This window comes from Apis florea, unplaced genomic scaffold (assembly GCF_048593485.1).
Source record: "Apis florea isolate Af1SG1 unplaced genomic scaffold, ASM4859348v1 contig_3585_pilon, whole genome shotgun sequence".
Taxonomy (NCBI): domain Eukaryota; kingdom Metazoa; phylum Arthropoda; class Insecta; order Hymenoptera; family Apidae; genus Apis; species Apis florea.
Genome location: NW_028256788.1, coordinates 2427860 through 2447489, shown reverse-complemented (window position 1 = coordinate 2447489; position 19630 = coordinate 2427860). Strand labels below are relative to the sequence as shown.

The window sequence follows — 19630 nt, the reverse complement described above, 5'->3', positions numbered from 1 at the left end:
TAGTTCAACAAAATTCCAACTACGCACATTTTTTCTCAATTTCATACACGTATAAGTATTAAATGTATGTATAGAAAAAACAAAAAAAAAAAAAGATTAAAAGTAAAAATTAAAGTTGTCCTTGTTGAACAAATATCAAGAATATTAAAAAATTCTTTCTCTTCATTGAACGTTCACTATCAACTGTTATTTTGATCTTACGAAATTATTATTTCATTAGATAAATGAAACGAAACTTGTATAGCGAATAAGAACAAAATCTAGTGATCCCTAGAATTCTGGCTTCTAGGGATACCGTGCTAAGCATAGGGAGAAACACACAAAATTGAATTCATCCCGAGACGACCGATGTCAAAGAGTTAAATAGTCTTTATTTACAAACGAACTAGCTTAAATCGCAAACGCAGCGCACAACTCTCGATACAATAATAGATATATATAATTTCGCTTTTTTTTTTTCTTTCCTTCATTTCCATTTTCGCCTCTGTTCTCTCTCGATCACGCGTCACGATCGTCGGCCACGACACGCCGCAGTTCAAGCCAAAAATACACGAGTAAATTTCGCATCATCTCACTCTCTCCATCCCATTTTAAACATATTAATTTATTGGTTCCATCGTTTTTTTTTTTCATCCCCAACGATCTCTCTTCGAACTGACGCGGAAGAAGCCGACGATGATCACGGGGAATCGCAGCGATAACGATAATGATGTTACAAGAATAAATTATAATGCTTATTAAATACAATAATGAAGGTGACGTCACGCCGGAATTTTCGAAAGGAACGCCATGAATGCTCCTGACCATAACACGGCGCGACGTTACGAGCTCTCATCATCATCATCTCATTTCTCTCTCGATGATTATTACTTAAACTTCGTTCCAATTTGTTCTTCATCATCTTCGTCTTCGTTCTTTTCTGGTTTTTCTTTCTTTTTTTTTTTTTTTCTCCCTTTCCTTTCATCCATTAAGTGTATAACCGTAATGATAAGTAATAATTTAGGGATGGAACACTCGAAATTTTGAAATTTTTCGATGTTAATTTTTCGAAACTGTCGAAACCTAGATGAAGGATAATTTTTTTCATGAAAAAAAATTTTTTTTCCTATTCGATTCAACATTACATGACTAACTTGGTTGCACGAAGTTGATAATTTTTTTATGGCAAAAAAGTGGACACTGTTATTGAAAGAAATCAAAGTTTCCAATTAAGTTCTTTCCTTTAGTTCTCGATAATTCTCGAAAATATATACCGAAAATACACACTCCTTAGGCAAAAGAAAAGGAGTAAAAAGCAATTTATTCTAGAGTTTCGAGAGTTTCCAGACCTCGTCAAATTTCAGAATCTTGAATTTCGAATCTAAAAATCAGGTTACGACCCATCTCTATTAATAATAATAATAACAAGAGATATAGCAATAATCGTGATTGAAACGTCGACGATTACCTCTCCCTGAGTAATGATTATCCAGGTAGGCGGAGGCCGTCGACGCGTGTGTGATGGCGCGTGTGTTTAAGAAAAAGTCGTACCTCTATCTACGAAAGTCAAAAGGACCGATAAAACGTGTGTGTGTGTGTGTGTGTGTGTGTATGTAAAAGGGCGATGGTGGTCAACGAACGTGGCGTGTACGTGTGTAGGTTATGTGCATTGTGTGTATGCAATGCGTGTATTCGGCTCTCGCGTGTATTCGTACGATTCAGATATGTGTGTATGTGCGCGTGTGTTATGCTTCTTTGTACAGAGTCCTTACGAATACGGCGCATGTTCCCTCCCTCGTACCTGATACCGTACTGCGATAACTCGTGCTAACTTTCTCTCCTCCTTTTTCTTTTTCCTCCTCCCTCTCTCTCTATCCTTATCTTCCTTCCCCTATTTTCTCCCTTTCTTCTCGCGTTTTTTTACAAACTTGCTTCCTTTTATCAGGGGAACTCGGTTCGACCCTTCGAGTCGTTTTAAATCGAAACTTTCTTTCCCGTTTATCTTTTTCCCTTCCAATGCGACGCGATATGATATGTATACTATTTTTTTTTTTTTTTTTTTTTTTTTTTTTTATTAGAAGAATAGGCGGTCGTTTCATGTCGTTTATATCTTCCTTTTCTCTCTTCTCTCGATTTTTCGAATCTCATCTCCGAAGAGATCGTAGAGATCGTGTTCTACGCGTGTACAAACGCAGAGTTAGAGCAACGTCGTCGATGCTCGATCATCGTTGGTCTCTCTTTTTGAGCTTTTAATTTTACACGTTTGTTGGTTTGTTTCGATGAATATTTGATGCTCGCTTCGTTTCTGTTTTCTGGGTTATCCAGAATTGTGATGTATCGATTCGAGGGGGTTCGAATCGGGGGAGGGGGGGGGGGCAATATATGTTTTCAACACTGATCCCCGTGCCTCTTTAACGTTGCAACATCAGCCGAGTTGTGTTCGATCCGTGTTTGATTTCACGTTTGAATTTGTTTAACATACGAGATTCTGCGACTTGTGCCGTGGATTGGATCGGGGCCAATGAATTTGTTCAATGTTCACCCCATGTGATGTGTTTGTTGGACAAACATTTTGTTTGACTCGTAGTTTAATGCATCCTTGATTTATGTCAGATTCGTTCACATAGACTTGTATTGAATTTGTTGATACCGCTCTCTTTCTTCTTCCATCTTTATTATTACATTTTTCTTTTTTTTTTTTTTTTGCTTTTAAACTCGTTTTCAATTCGTTTCAAATAGACTGGAAACTCTTAATTGCCCGCATCCAATATCGTTTGATTCATTTTTCGACACGTTCATTTTGTTCGATAAACATTCGATTAACGAAACAATTATTTTTTTCTACAGGGACGACGAATTTTTGGAGCGGTGGGTTTAAGCATTCGTTCTTTTTCTCGTCTATCTCTACGCTGTTGCGCGATAATTTCAATGTCCTTCATTGTTAAGGCTGTGGATAAGAGAACGTAACCTTAGATAACAGAAAAATATATAATTTTATACAAAGATATTTTACAGAGTGCTTTTAGATATCATCTTTCATTTAATTATAAAAAAATAACATGATTTTTCTTTTCTCCGAGATGATTTACGCGATGAATATTATTTTTAGAGAATATTTTTATTCTCTATATTATTATCACATGTGTGTGTGTGTGTTAATTTTCATCATTTCGTTTAGTCTTTTTTAAACAAAATATTAAGAACGAAGAGATGAAAAGTGATTTAAATAATAAATAAATAAATTGGATTGAAAAAAATTATTGAAAAAAAGTTATTCCACGTGATCGTAAAAAAAATAAGTAAGTGTCTTGTTATAAGTATATATAAAAAGGAATAACGTTTCTTGAAATATGAGAAAATTTTTCATAAATAACAGATAATAATGTTTTTGAAATGAAACGTGCGAAGAATTATTACGCTTCAATAACATTTTGAAAAATTCGTTTGATAAAAGCTAGGAGAAAATCAATTGATCTATCAGCGACGAGTAGATTTTTCTTATTAAATTTTTATAAACGATTACGAGTAAGATTATGATGATTTTTTTAAATATCGCGTGAAAAGTTACGCGTTTAATTATAACTTGAAACTGTCTGGTAAAAGTTACGATACGGAATGAAATGGATTGGTGATGGATCCAAGGGGGACAATTCAATTTTATAGATAATAAAATTTCTTGAAATAACAGTATGAAGAAATATCAGACTTCGTCAAAATTTAGAAACTCGAAACTCGAGTTTTCACGAAAACTAACAGAGAATAAACAGATCTAACGTAAGATAAATAGATTATACATGTTGTACATGTTATATTGTATGAAAATTATATTTTTATATAATATTCTTCGAGTTAATAATCTTATCTTGAAACGACATTATACCTTTATTTTTTAATAATTTAAAACACAATGATACATTCCTTTTGAATGGAGAATAAACTATACATGTTGTGTATTTAATTTTATCTTTTCGAAATGTAACAATAAATTAAATTTGATATTTCATGCATTTGTGATGCATTTTAATGGAAATAATGTTTAAATAATGATTCGTTTCATAATGTTAATGTCAAACATCAGCCGAATCCATGTAGTTTTCATACGAATTTCAGATATTTAATTTGTATTATGTGCGAGAAATTGAAAGATAACATTAAACTTTATAGAAATTTTTGCATGACCAGGAATTTGAAATTCAACGTAAAATTGAATACGTATATATATTCAGTGAAAACCAGTGAATGAAATGTAAACTTTTCGATTTTTTTCCATATTGCATGAAATATATTTTATCTTTATTATTTTTTAAATTATTTCTAAAATTAGAAACCAGATAATAATAAAATGTTTATTATTATTATTATTATGTGTGAATTAATTTAATAATACCAAGTATAAAATATAATAATAAATATATAATAAAAATAAGCATGAAAATTAGTAAAAGTATAAGTAAAATAATAAACAAATATATTGAACTAATTATAATAATAAGAATATATAAATTAATTGGTATCCTATTTATCCTATTTTCAATCACATTGTGCTTTCATAATAAAGTTATATTTCTACCGATATAAGAAACAATAATATTTTTCTCACTTTCTTCCAATTACAAAATTTTTAACGTTTATTATTTTTTAAATACGTAATTTTTTTTTTATCTTAAACATTTCTCATTCAACATTTAAAATTCATAAACTCTTAATATAGAAAAGTATACATCTATATATATTTTATATACTTTAATCTTTAACAGAATGTTCATTCAATTATAATTAAATAAATTCAATTTGCTTTTTTTTTTTCATTTTATAATTTCTTCTGCAATAAGTTATTTCAACATTTTTTTCCCAACAATTTTGCTTTTTTTATTATAGTATTCTAGCAACAATGTTAAAAGAAGAAACGTCAATTTATTTGGCCAAATCTTTCTTACCGACACGTACCATGCTCTGTGTCATCGTGATTCACCATTAATATCGTTTAACAGTAATACTCGTAAAGGTGTATTCGTACGAATGTTTTTCATCTTATTTTTGCGCACGTAGCAAATGTATACATCTTCTTTCATTTCTTCCCTCCTGTCCTTTCTCTACCATTCATTATTTTCCTCTTATTTTCTCTTATTCTCTTTCATATTTCCTCCATTTTTCATTGTCTTGTTTTTCCACTTGTACACGAAGCAGATTTTAAGCTTTTTCATTTGAATAATCACTGGACACAGGTAGATTGGAGGAAATTCGAGCAACGTTTCCTTTCAACCGATGTGAATATATAATCACAAGAATAAATTCACAAACGAATGAACTCGTGAACCGTCGATGAAGACGGAGACAGGAATTTTTAACGTGGTTTTTTTCAACTCGTCTGCTTCGACTTCAACGATTCTGATACTTTTTCACGTTCATCATCAGACTCGTTGTATTATGAAAAGTTAGAAATAGAATTATACCATCTTTTTTTCTAATTATTGAATCGTTAAAAGATTAAAAAGATTTAAAAATTTTTCGTCCATTTGTGCTTATCCATTCTACAAGTAACTTGTTGGAAAGAGGAAGATAAGATCAAATTAAACTTTCATGTTTTACTTTTCTTCAATGCAAAGGTTACCTTATCTTTCATTTTCCTTTATCCCAATTCAATCTTTTATCTTCCATTTCTCTTTCGCTCAATTTCAACTTTTATCTTCCACATCTTTTTAATCCCTACCTTTCACCACACACTTTATTTCAATTCGAACTCCCGTCCCGCTTCTCTCTAATTCAAATTCTTCCTTTCCTACTTTTTCCTTTTTCTATTTTCTACTTTCTTTCAACACAACTCAAATTCTATTTAACCTAACCCCTCAAGTATTTGACTTAAACCTCCCGTTTTCCACTTCTCTTCCTATCCAGTTCAAGTTTCTATTTTCCACTTCTTTTCAACACAAACTAAACTTCCATTTCCCACTCTTTCTCAGTTTCGTTCAAACTTATATATCTTTAATTTCTGTTCAACAAAACGGCCCAAAGCCGAAATTTTTCACTTTCTCCTCACTATCTTCCTACTTCAAACTCGTATCATTCATCTCTCTTCCGATTCGCTTCCAAATTCTTATTCTTCCAATTCAATCGAAACTTTTAAATTAGTTCACATTCTTTCTTTTCTATGCAATTTCAATTCTCTATCTTTCAATTCTTTTTCAATATGCATATTCTTATTTTATTATGATGTTTCTTCAACTTATATTTCAAACTTTTACTTTTTCTTTTTTCCTCTACAGTTTAAACCCTTATTACTTTGTAACCTGATCTACAACTTTAATCCTCCACTCTTTTCGATCCGACTCAAAACATTTATTTTCCATTTTAACACAAGCTTCTACTTCTTACTTTTTTCACTCTGATCCAAATTCCTATCTTTCTATTTTTCTTTTTAACCCACTTCCAATTTATAATATTCAATCCAAACGATTATTTACTTCTCTCATATCCCCCTTTTTTATCTTCTACTTTCTTCGATCCACTTCTTCCAACAATCCACTGTAAATTTCAAACTTTTTTCACCCCAAACTCCTATCCTCCACTTTTTAATCCACTATCCTCACCTGGGAACATATCCCACCACTTTCAAATTCATCCAATCTTCCATTCCTCTCCAACAATCCCTACGAGCTAATCCAAGAGGTCGAACCCTCTCGAACTCGGCCACTGAACGTGTCCGTCAATTACACCTGCCTTCGACCGATTGAAATCCCGTCACAGGCTTTCGGAACGGATTTATTTGGGGACAATGTATCGGATCCCCCTCCTTTTGTGTTTCTCGAGGGACGTGGAGAGGAAGGGGGATAAAAATCAGGTGGATATTTCGTGGATCGACGTTCATGGCGGATCGGAGGACAGGCCACAGGTCTCATTTTATCTCTGTCGTCGAATCGAACGCGCGTGGGACTCGTAAAAGGATCGAGATAAGATCGATCGATGCCCGATTCGTGTCACGCGACTCAACGATTCCTTTCTTTTCCTTTTTCTCTCTTTCTTCCTGCGAATCCACTGGTAATTTTATGGATTGCGTGTTGCGAATTAAAAAGGCACGATATGCTTTCGCTTCTGCAAATCTGTTCAAAATCTTTCTTTTCACTTCGCTCGTGTGTCTTAACTTTTTCTTTTTCTTTTCTTATTAATGTTACGTCGTCTCGATATCAGCTTTTGTGAAATGAAATTGACTGAGAGAGTTCTGAAAAAGGTAGCAATTCAGGAAGGAGGAGGCAGAAAAATATGATTAAAGGCATTAAATTTGTAGCGTTAGAGAAATTTGTGTTTCGATTCTTTTTATAAACACAAACAGATTTAAAGGGATTTAAATATCGGATAATGATTGCGATTTAAAATTGAATTCCATCGAAATAGCTTCGAAAGTTCAAACAGATTTAAATCGGATTCCATTAATTTTTTTTTTTTTTTGTATAAATTTGTATAAATTTTATCACTTTGTTAAATATTTGTTGCGAGTTTTATAAAATTAGTATCATATCGGAATATTTTATACTTTAACTTTTATATTTCATTCGGATAAATCAGTTTATTATTACGAATTAGCGTTCATAATTATTGATTATCGATGAACCGACGAATTCTTTTAACGACGATTATTAAAAATTAAATTTTGAACGTTAAAATAACCATCATCGTACGAATCGTACAAATTTTACGTGTAATATTAGAATTATTGTATAAATTATTTAACCATAATACGTATAACAATACTTTTAACAAAGAATTTTCAACATACTTTTTAATAACGAAAGATAAATTTGGTATTAATTTAATTTTCTTTATAATAAAATGAATTAACGGAAGAAAAAGGGATGAAATTTATTTATTACGTAACATTCTCCTCTCAAGATAGGTAGAATTTAAATATATGTTGAAATCGTCATTTCACGTGCTTTCGAAGGAAATTCGATTCAAGTGATTTACAGTTCAACCAATTCGAATTGCGTTTTCGCATTAGTTGTTTTAAAAACACTCGAAACGTACTGCTAAATTATCGATATTCGATTAAGTCGCGATTCGCATAAAGCTTCGGTTAAAGAATTCAAATTTAATGGCAATCATTCACTTCAAAGAGCATTGACCATCATACTCGCTGAAAATAAAAAGAATAATTTAATTCAACAATCATTACATTCAATGTAACGATCAATAAGATTACTTTCTCCAATTTTTAAAAATGTAAAATAATTTTGATTAAAAATTTTAATTACATTGTGCTAAATTTTATCATTTCAAAAGTTCGTTTCTTAAGGGGGAAAAAAAAAAAAAAAAGAATTGCATTTCCAAAATTTTTTGGATATGCAATTATTCCCTCGTATTTCTCGTATTTAATTTCGCCTCTAATTAATTAACGAGTGGAAAATTCCGGACAAATCGCGTAGAAACTGTTCCTGAGGTGAATCGAGGTTGAATTTAATTCTCGTTTCCAGTTCAGAGAGGCAAATTTAACGAAAAATAAATTATTGTTCGTGCGGTAGAATCGCGGACTGTTTTTAAACACGTTATTAATCATCCAACTGACGACTCTGCTCTATTAAATGCGAAAATTTCTCTTAATCATTATCTTCATTTCGCGGTTTCCTTTTGTCATTCATTTTTGCTTAATTGTTTTTTCCATTAGCAATATCGTCATTTATTTATATAACGTTCAGACATATTCGTATAAAAATTTTGATTAGTTATTAGTGGAATTGGAATTATTTTCTTCTGAATTTTAATTTTTTTCAAATAAAAGTTGAAAAGAGTATATTCACAATAATTGGAAAAAAAATTTTTAAATCTTTTTTTTTCTCTTTCTTTATTTCTTTTTATATATATATATAAATTACTTGTTCCAATATCGAAGTGTTCTTGTTTTTCCAGTGAAATATTTTTCATCGCATTAAAATGTTTTGTTCATTGTTTTTTTTTAATCTTGCTTTTGTTCAATTTCAAACTACTTGTTATTCGCCATGGATAATCATCATCTACATATTTTGTAATTCCAATTTTTTAAACAGGTTATCCGTGTTATCCGTGTTTCTTTTATTCAAAGAAGGTTTCGTGTTTCTTCTTTCATTTTTATATTCAAAATAACTTTTCTTTTTTTGTTTCATTTGTTACGTATATATGTGTTTCACGAGTTTGCACAATCTTTACAATAAAAATTAAACATTTTTCTTATTCTATTTTATTTTATTCTTGCTTAAATTATACAATATATTTTTTTTTTTTTGTTTCTTGCATTTAACTTCAACCATTAATTTTCATAATGTATATGTATATATATATATTATTGTTATTATTGAACGATAAACCTTTCATTAAAATTTCTTATTATAAAAAAAAAAAAAACAATATTCTAAAACTTTCGTCAACATTTTTGGTAAATCTTCGAGTCTTTTTTCAATTTTTTCTTTTTTTTATCTTTTTAACAATTATTTCTCGTCTTGATTTCTATCTTACTTTTAACTTTTCTCTCTTTTCATTCTTAGAAGATAGAAGATAATCGTTACTTTCTTTTCCAAATTCAATCCCCTCGATCTTTTTCCCCAAATAATTGATATACGAAAAAAAATTCAATAAAAATAACGAGAACACTTTTAAAAGTTATTTCCTATTTCCAACCTCGAAAACAAAATTATAAAATTCAATTAAAACAACGCACAATCTCAAAGCAAATGGAACAGCTTCTCCAATTCCTTCAACCTCTCTATCTTTTCCCTCGACAATTTTATCCCTTCTAATACCAAAAAAAAAAAAAAAAAAAAAAAAAGAACGTTCCAACAAAAACAAAACTTCGAACCTCGCCTCCTCGATTTCACCCTCCAACGACTCCAAACTCGATCCACACTCCCCCCTCCCTCCTCTCCCTTACTTAGCGATCAGAATCGATTCGAACGATTTATTCCCCGAGCCCTTTCATCGTGAAACTCGTCCATTGTTCCCAAATCGACGTTCTCAAATCCATCTCTTCGTGTTTCATGTTTCACGAAAATCTAGAGACCTGGTCGTGTTCACAAGGGATGCACTCTGCTCTCTTGATATGCTTGCCTCTTCCACACCCCCACTCCCTGCCTCTGTCCTCATCCTCTTCCCTCTCTCACTCAATGCAAGCACACACACACACACACACATTGGACTTCTCATTAACCGCTTCTCCTTGTAACTCGAATTCCCAGTAACAAATTCGAATACCAATTCGTATTGTGACTACTCGAATAATCGTATACTTATATAAGAGTCCTGATGCACGCACTCACGAATATTGCAATATTTCACTCTCTCTTGTTCTCTCTCAGAGAATAAACGTGACTTCCCTTCAAACACACCGGACTTCTCATTAACCCCTTCTCCTTGTAACTCGAATTCCCAGTAACAAAATCGATCTGAATTCGTATTGTGACTACTCGAATATACTTATATACGATACGAGCATAAGAGTCCTGATGCACGCACTCGCGAATATTTCACTCTCTCTTGTTCTCTCTCAGAGAATAAACGTGACTTCTCTTCTATCCAAGCAAGATTGGAGGACGCGACAGGGATGGGGTGAGTTGATTGGTCCCGGCGTGAATTATCCAAATCAGGCGTAAATTCGAACTTCTCAGCTTCCTCCAACTCGATCCTTTTCTTCGCCACGATTTTCTTCGTCGTGTCGCTTCCTCTTCGTTCCGTTATCTCTCTTCTTTTTCGTGTGTTGGCTTTACTTAAGGGGAAAGCCGACGAGCATTTTGTCCAAACACTTGCTTCACGCGGTGTGGATGCGTGGATCTTGGGGAGAAAGATGAGAAACTTAAGGGATACTCGTCGTTGTTGTATCTTCTCTTTCCTTTTTCCGCTTTTTTCTCTCTTCTCTTTCGTTCGTTCTCGAGGTAATCGAATAGCTTGCGTTTTGGGGGGGGGAATAAACGACGCTTTGAAATTTCAGACGATCGTTTTTCGAGAGAGAGAAAAAAAAAAAAACTTTTCGTATTCAATTTGGGATGGATGGTTTGTGATTTGTTCGTTCTCTTGATTCGTATTTTCTGTTCTTTTCCGCTTTCTTCCGACTGTTTGTTCATTTATTTATTCATTCATTTTTATTTGTTTATTTATCTTCCTCGATTTTTGTTTCAATGATCGTGTCTAAAATGTTTGGTGGATGTTTCGTGTAGAATGAGAAGTGTTCATCATCCTGGCAGAGAGAGTAGAAAAATGATTTTTGTCAAGCTTATATATACGTAGGATTGATGATTACGTGTGATGATGTAATAATTATTTCGTTATTATTTTAACAAAGCATACCGTTCGATCTTATACCGCTTTTATATTAAAAATGTAATAAATAGATGCACGAGGGATGAAAATGGACGAGAAATCTTCCCCTTTTGGTTACACGGGAATGGAAAATATTTTTAAACAAATAGATAGACAGAGGACAAACACAATTATTCAACAAAATTTGTGCAAATTTCATCTAACGCCTCTAATGTGATCTTTTAAATAGAACGAATACGTGGATGATTAATTAAAATCCAGGAAGAGTTGTATCGAGTAACAAGGATAAAATAATTAAAATTGTTGAAATTTTCGTTGAAAAAATTCGTTCTCGATCGTCCATTTTCATCTCCTTCGTGCCTTTTTTAATTCGTCCCTTCATTTTCGTTTAGAATCACCCTGTATATTTCGTGTATCATACAATACGATTTGTATTGTCTCTTTTAATTTTTCACCATTTACGATACGCATTCACGAACTGTCGATGAATAATTTGGATATATATAACTATGCCGCGCGTAGGCGACCGTGTACGCGTGTCTGGATGGATGTAAGTACTTTGTGCAGTAAAACGCGACGAAATGGTCGAGTCTTTCACTGGAGGTCTTTCACTAAGGTTTATCGTTTTATCGTTTCTCGACCGCCTCTCGAAGAACACGCATTACATGACATTCTTCATTCTTCGAGGGATTCTTCGTCACCAGTGATATCGTCTCTCTTTAAAATTTTTCCCCCAACATTTTACACACACGATAATAATTTCGATCTGAAAAATTATAGGTTATTGCTTGAATTAGAATCAGTGTATTGTAAAACAATTGGAATCACAAGGAATTATAGTAAGATTGATTTTTTGTTTGCAAAACGATCTCATTAACGTTTAGAAGATGATATTATTTTAAATGAAAAAGATATATTTTTATAAATTTATCTGTTTATCAATATTGCAATGAAATTCGAGTAATTTGAAATATCGAAGAAATATAATTACATTTCAAATAAGATTTTTAAAAATATCACGAATCATAATTTTTCAGATAGAATACTACTCAGATAGAGAATTTCTTTCCTTTTTTCTTTTTTTTTCTTCTTCTTCTTCTTTTTTTTTTTTTAATTTTCTTATTCTTCCTATGGATCATCACTTTTCACAATGCCACTGATTAATAACTGTTCGTTAAGAGTAAATTATTGTCACGTGTACATACATATATTGCTTAGAAAATTGTCTTTAACGTTCATGACGAGATTATTGTTCCGGTGCAATCGCTTCTTCGTGTTTGATTAATCGATTTGTCTAAATTTTTTTTTTTTTTTTTTTTCGATAGAAATGAAATCATATTTTGAAGTAGGATCGATTTATTTTAGTAAGCACAGTGAAGACGATAAATAAATAATTTTGTAAAGAATTGTTATAAGAATTAAGAAATGGATCGTTGAAACGAGTACTAGCGTTTACAAAGTTTCATTGAAATTGTATTCCCATCCTTGTTTCAACTGTATCTACTCGACCGAGAAAATCAATAATTAATTATTAGTCGTTTAATAATCTAATTATATTTGTTAATATCACAGTAAAATTAACAATTTAAAATTAACCACTTGAGCAATATCCCCGATATATCTTTTACAAATCTTAGAGTTACGAAAATGTATTTTTCATTAATGATCGTCCATCAAGAGTTACAATTTTCCTAATGCTTGAGAATTCTGTTTAAAATTGCTTAACAATTTTCTCGAATATTCTTTTCATCCTTCTTACGAATTAAATACCGATTCCGATACAAAGTTTATTAAATTTCTAACTTTGCTTGAAAGGATCAAAGATTTTGTTGAGTTTGAGATATCGCATAATTAAAAATTCTTGAGGGAAAGAAAGGAAGAGACACAAAACATTGGATTAATTATCAGTTTCTGCACCGAGCAGCCATCGACTGATGCACCGATATGAAGCAAACAAATATATGTTTTGAAAGAATCAATTTGATCAGAAACGATGAACGAACGAAATTGGAAAAATCGTCGAAGAAAAATATAAGCGTGCAAATTAGCTTGATGGACGGCACTGGAATCGATTGTATTTTCCGATATGTATTATTTCCGATTATGCCGATAAATCTACATTGTAAATCGATTTTGAAAGATCAATAATGTCTCGTATTTTCGAGAAAAAAAAAATGTATCATATAATGCAATTAAGCGAGTGTTTTTGAGCGTGTTACGTATCTTCAGTTTTATTTAAGTATCGACATTTAAGTATCCATTTGAATTAATGTAAATATTCTAAAATCTTCGAGTAACGTTTTTATTTAATTAAAATTCGTTACGAAAACGGTATAAAGATTACAATTTATTCTATCTTAACAACGTTTCAACGTCTCTTCTTTCAATTGTAATTGTTGCATACAATGGAATTCCTTTCGCTTTGAATTCGTTTTATAAAATATTCTTCGCTTCTTTTCTTTATTCCTCTTTTTTTTTTACGCGCCATATCATCGGAAACGATATCACTGGTTTCAGAAAGTGTTGTGACCTCAAAGATAGCGATACTATATCAATATGACAATTCATAACTTTTAAAGTTTCTTAAGAATTAAGTGATGAAGGCTGCTTTCTACTTATTTCATTAAAAAACTAATGAAAATAAACGAAAGATTAATTAAACGTATACACGCGGAATATTTTCTACATAAATTACAGAAATAAATAGTGTTTTCTATGTAAGTATAGGAAACAAGTATATATATATATATACATACATACACACATGTACCTATATGACTAGGTTTAAATAAATTAAGTTTTTTTAACGAGTCGAAACGAATTAATTAATTAATTAATTAATTAAGAACAACGATTCGAGGTAATTTTAAACTCAACTGTTCGGAAAATAAGCTGACTGTCAGAGCGACATAATAAACGAGGCCATTATAGATTAGAGAATTTGATATTAATCTTGGATTATCAATAGCGATATACTTATCGTGTATGATCGTCAATGAATATCGCTAAAATTTCTACAAATAGTATCATTTTCGAATCTATATCGATGCTTTTTTTTTTTTTTTTTTTTCAATAATCAAACATTAATCAAGGATAGAAAATTCAACGATATCTTAAATATAGTTTTACAATCATCTTCGCGACAGTCAACTCATTACCTAAATTTATTTTCGAGGGAAAAAACTATTATCGTAAGAAAATGTACAATTTACAATTTATCCGTCCCGTGTAAATGATGTCGTCAATTGTCGTCATCTAAACGCGAATTGATCCCATTGATTCCATATTTCGTAAAAATCTGAATTATATATATATATATGTATTTTTTTTTTCTCGTATGATAAAGAATATACATTTATACACATCTTGCAAGAACGAAGAAGAAACGAAGAAAACTCGTTTTCGCAGAAAACAGCCGAAAAGATAGATGAAACAAAGAGGTAACGGAGCAGCCTGGTGTCTTCTGGATCGCGATTGGATTCGAATATTTACACGTACGTGGACCATATGTGCGTGTGTTAAATTTTACGAAGTTTATACGTGTGCATGCGTCGTACCTCGAAGATCCCTCGTCGTACGATATACATTTTAAAAATAATTTTTTTCAAGATTTTCGCAGCGATAAATTTTTTTTTTTTTTTAAGTTTAATTATCAAGAAAGCAAAACGAAACGCTTTCTTTCTCGATACATTTTATATTAATATCGAAATCTTCTTGTTTCGATCTTTCGTTGCCATCGATTTCTATTAAAAAAACTTTCTTTTTGTCTTAATATTACGATATACAAAAATTTGTGAACAAATTTTCTTCGTTCGATACTTCGATACTAAGCTGTAATAAAAATCGTTACGATATAACGTTTGTCGTACGAAAGCTCTTGCATTTGTTCCTCGAACTTGTTCCTCGTGTTTTATGCTTGCTTTCTTTATTTCCGTTGCTGGCATTGCGGAGCATTAGCGTTAAACGAGTATCGCTAGACGACTATTAATTACATTTCTTATTATTAAAAAAGTTGTAAATAAATATGTAAGTTTAATCGTGCGTGTAATTTTTTAAATCAATTGAGATTCATTTTACGCAACGAAGGATCGAAAATTTCTTCTTTTTATTTATTTATCTTGGATATTTATTCTCTGGTTTCGCACAACAATTCTTCTCTTGAATAAAAGTTCGAAATAAAGTACGAAAATACAAATTGCCTCTCATCAATATTTAAAGCGGCAATTTCGAGAAATTAAGGACTGCCTTTTATTCGGCCGAGGTTCTCCTGCGAGAAATTGAATCTTTGAAAAGGGAGGAGGAGGAATCTTCTGGGCACGACGTCGATACCTGACAAAAATTCCTACCAGCGTTCCGTGAATGCAAATATTTAAGCTCCTCGAGACTCCGCCAGTCTCATTACGCGACTCCTGCAGCATTTACCAGATACTTTCAGGAATTTTTGGCAGCCAGTGCTCTCCAGTTCGTAAGATATTCGACTTGGATCGAACACGAGGCCTCTTTTCACCCATAGCCATTTCTAACTTGATAGCCAATGAATATTCCTCGTCGTTTCTAACTAGTTCAAATAAATCCCCCGATTCTCCTTCCGTCTACACTTTTATTTATCTTTACTTACTTATTTGCACTCCTTATTTGCCTCCTTTTCACGCTTTTCTCGTTTATCTCTCCGTTCATCTCTCTCTTTACTTTCCTTTTTACTTTCTCGAACCTCTATAACTGGAAAATCTTTGTAACGCAATTCTTGTTCGTTCCATTTTCGCTCTTCAACAAATCGAGATGCAATGCAATCAACTCGAAATTGTTTTGGTTTGACATCTGCGACTCGATGTCAGAGTCTATTATCATTTCTATCTTTACAACTTCGATCGATCAATTGAAAGCGAAAGGAAATTTTTTTTAAAAAAATTCGAGTTATCGAGGTTCTACGATGCATCTCTTTCAACTTCATTTCATCGCATGGAAAACACATTTTGCAAAACAACGCGCTATTCGTGCTAACCGCTGACACGACGTTTACCGTGTTCGGTGAATGATACGAGCGAATGATTCGTGTTTAGAAGGTGGAGATGGAGAGGCAATGGCGAAGATAAAGACAGGAAACTGGAGAGGAGAGACCGATCGTTTGGAACAAGTGAAAGAGAATATACGTTAGTCGAGTGACGCGTCGCGAGAAATCCCTGAATAAGGTTAGGTCGGGGCGGAGAAAATGTCGGATTCTGCGCGTGCGCGTGCGCATGCGTCGAGTTCACTCGTTCCGTCTCTTTTGCTCGATCGTGCAATTTTATTCTTTCTTGTTCACTAATTTTCTCTCTTCTTTTTTCTTTCTTTCTTTTTGTTTTCTTTTTTTTTTGCTTTTTGAAAGGTTAGCGAGTCGAAGCGGACGTGATTTAATTAAAAATTAACCCAAATAGTTTCTGATTTAAGTGTCACTTGATTTTCAATGGTTCAAACTCGATATTTTGACTTTTAGACTTTAAAGCGGTTTTCGTTATCGCTCTTAACAGAGTTTGTTCTTGACGGAGCGTTGTAATATCGATTTATACATTGCTCATAAGCAGAAAATATCTATACGATTTTTGAACGAAAATCTGTCTAATTTTATCCAATAAAAAGAAAAATTGGGAAAGTTAACCATCAACAATTCCAATTTTCGTTCTTCTCGATCGAACTTTCTTTCTTAATATCTCAACAAACCTTTGTTTTTGAATTGAGAGAAAAACGTTTTATAAATTATTATTCTCCGTATCCGAATTCATCTTATACATGTGCGTGTTTCGAATTTATTTACATTATAGTTATAATATATCCATCTACCTATTTTTCCTCGCAAATAGAAGGCAAATAAATTATTTCAAACGCTACGCTACAAACCTTGAATTCGAAATTTAGATTTAGACGAGAAATATCACCGCTTCTACCCGCCAATCTTTCATCCTCCCCGACCAAGGTCTTTCCAATAATTTCACCATTCCTCTCTCTCTCTCTCTCTCGGCAACACGCGTGCAAAAAGGAAAGGGAACGAAAAATAAGAGGGGACGCGCGTAAATAATTGACGCGCTGAAAGAGACGTGGCTGGGATGAAAAAAATCCGACATTCGGATCCGCGCCGATCTAATATTCCCTTATAGATCATGCAATCTTGATACCCCCGCCTCGAGCTCGTTCCTCCTCCGATCTTTCCCCTCCTTTACCCGGCTTCCTTCCTTCCTCTCCTTCACTCCGTATTCCCCGCATTCGACTCGATAGGTCGACGTCCCGACGCCCCTTGTCGAGCGCGCCTTGGCAGTGGAGAGTAGTGTTGGTTCCAGCTTTAACCCAAACCTCCGGCTATCTTGGTCCCGTTGGTCCGCAGGTTAGAGTTCCTCCGCTCCTCCTCTGGAACCCACCGTACAAGAAGAACAGGAAAACAAAGACACTACAGACTTTTCCGCCCGGCCGACAATTACTGCTAAATTGGCTCGCGTCTCGGCTAACACTTCTTTTCTTTCTCTTTTCTCGTTTCGTCTTTTCGCTCACCAGACAGCACCGTAGCACAACGATTTGTTTATCTATTGTGTGGATAGGGGGAGGGATCTATCTAAGTGGCTTCCGATATACAATTATTATTATTATTCGACGTTTAATAGCAATAAATTTTAATACGATCCCTTTCGGTCGTTTCAACTTTACATTCGCTCATTCTCTGTACGCGTAAGAAACGTGGATAAGAGCGGGCGATCGCACAATGGGTATGGCTTCGAAATCCATCAATGGTCGGCTATTTTCTTTAATAGCATCCTGTGATAAAACCTACCTTCCTATCCTCACTTTTTTTTTATATAAAAGCACTCGTTTCCAGTATTTTCATTATCAACTTTAACAATAATAACGTATCTAATGAAACAATCGAAGATAAAATAAATTAAGAAAAATCAACAAATTGACCGCAAAAAAATACGATACGATCGATAACAAATAAATGGAAATTCCACTTTCCAACAATTTTTCAACCCGAGAGAAAAGAGGAATCCGGGGGGGAAAAAGAAGAGGGATCGAGGATGGAGCAAGCGTGGAGAACTTACCTGTTTTCGCGGCGAACGAAACATCCTTGGGATGATTGGTCTTGATGGCGTTCATCCGTCTGTTCTGAGGCCCCTGGCCGCCTATGCACCCGATCCCGGGCGTCTGCCCGTGTCCAGGGGCGGCCCCCGACGCGGGCCCACCCGGGTGCATGTGGTGGTGTTGGGTGTAGGCCGGGGGCCCCTGCGCGCCCGCCACCCCTCCGCCCAGCGGCGCGGCCCGGACCCTCGGCTGCTCGACCGGAAGCACGCGGCGCCTCTTCTTGGGCAGCTTGGCTCGCGCCTGCGTGTGACTGTAATACATCGCAAAGTTGCTGACGATCACGGGCACCGGCAGGGCGATGGTCAGCACGCCGGCCAGGGCGCAGAGGGCGCCCACGAACATGCCCACGTAGGTCTTGGGCACCATGTCCCCGTAGCCGACCGTGGTCATCGTGACCAGGGCCCACCACAGGCCCAACGGTATGCTCTTGAAGTCGTTCTTCGGATTGTACTGGGTACGCTCCGCGTAATAGACCAGGCTCGCGAATATCACGATGCCGAGGACCAGGAAGAATACAAGAAGGGTCAGCTCTTTGGCGGATGCGCGGAACGTCTGGATCAGGATCTTGAGGCCGGACGAGTGGCGTGTCAGCTTGAACAGTCTCATGATGCGTATTATGCTCAAGAACTCGAGGATGTCCGCGTTCTCGAGGTGGGAGGCGAAGCGTTGGAGGGCCAGGTCGAGGTAGAAGCTCAGGGTAGCGACCATGTCGATCAGGTTCACCGAGCTCTTGATGAACACGCACCGGTTCGGGCTTGCGGTGATCCGTATCAGGAACTCGAGGGTGAACCAGGCGTTGCACACGCACTCGATGTAGAAAAAGAAGTCGTGAGCGTTCGTGTGCGTTTTGTCCACCGCCCAGGAGCTCCCGTTCCCCGTGTTCACCGAACGGTTCACGATCACCGGCACCCGCATGTCCGGATGCGTCTTCAGGCAGAACGACAGGATCGAGATGCAGATGAACAGGACCGAGACTATGCTGATCACCTGTTTCCCAACATTAACACCAACAATCTTTTATTATTCACGCTCCTCCTTCCTATCGAAAGAAATAGAGTGAAGCCTTGTATATATATATATACGTATCGCCTCTATTTTATTATTATTAATTCCCTTGATTCCCCTTATTACCCAACGCGCTTATTGGAGAGCGAGAAATGTTGTTTCAAACGCGTCACCGACAATTTTGAAAGAAAGAAAGAAAGAAAAACGAGGCGCTTCGTTGGAGAAACTTAACAGGGGAATTCGAATAGGTTGTAAAAAAAAAAAAAAT

General features: G+C 34.5%; 1 protein-coding gene across 2 annotated transcripts in view; it reads right to left on the bottom strand.

The window, feature by feature from the left end:
* Nucleotides 1-351: 351 nt before the first annotated feature.
* The window catches only part of LOC100869474 (potassium voltage-gated channel protein Shaw), a 53440-nt gene continuing 34161 nt past the window's right edge, over nt 352-19630 (bottom strand). The window contains exons 4-5 of one of the 2 annotated variants that reach the window (XM_086914184.1): nt 18318-19344; nt 352-17631 (exon numbers count right to left, since the gene is read on the bottom strand). In XM_086914184.1, the coding sequence (XP_086770310.1) occupies nt 17567-17631; nt 18318-19344 (1092 nt within the window). In that variant the 3' untranslated portion in view covers nt 352-17566. The remainder of the gene's footprint in view (nt 17632-18317; nt 19345-19630) is intronic. The other variant, XM_086914183.1, reaches the window with a different exon arrangement.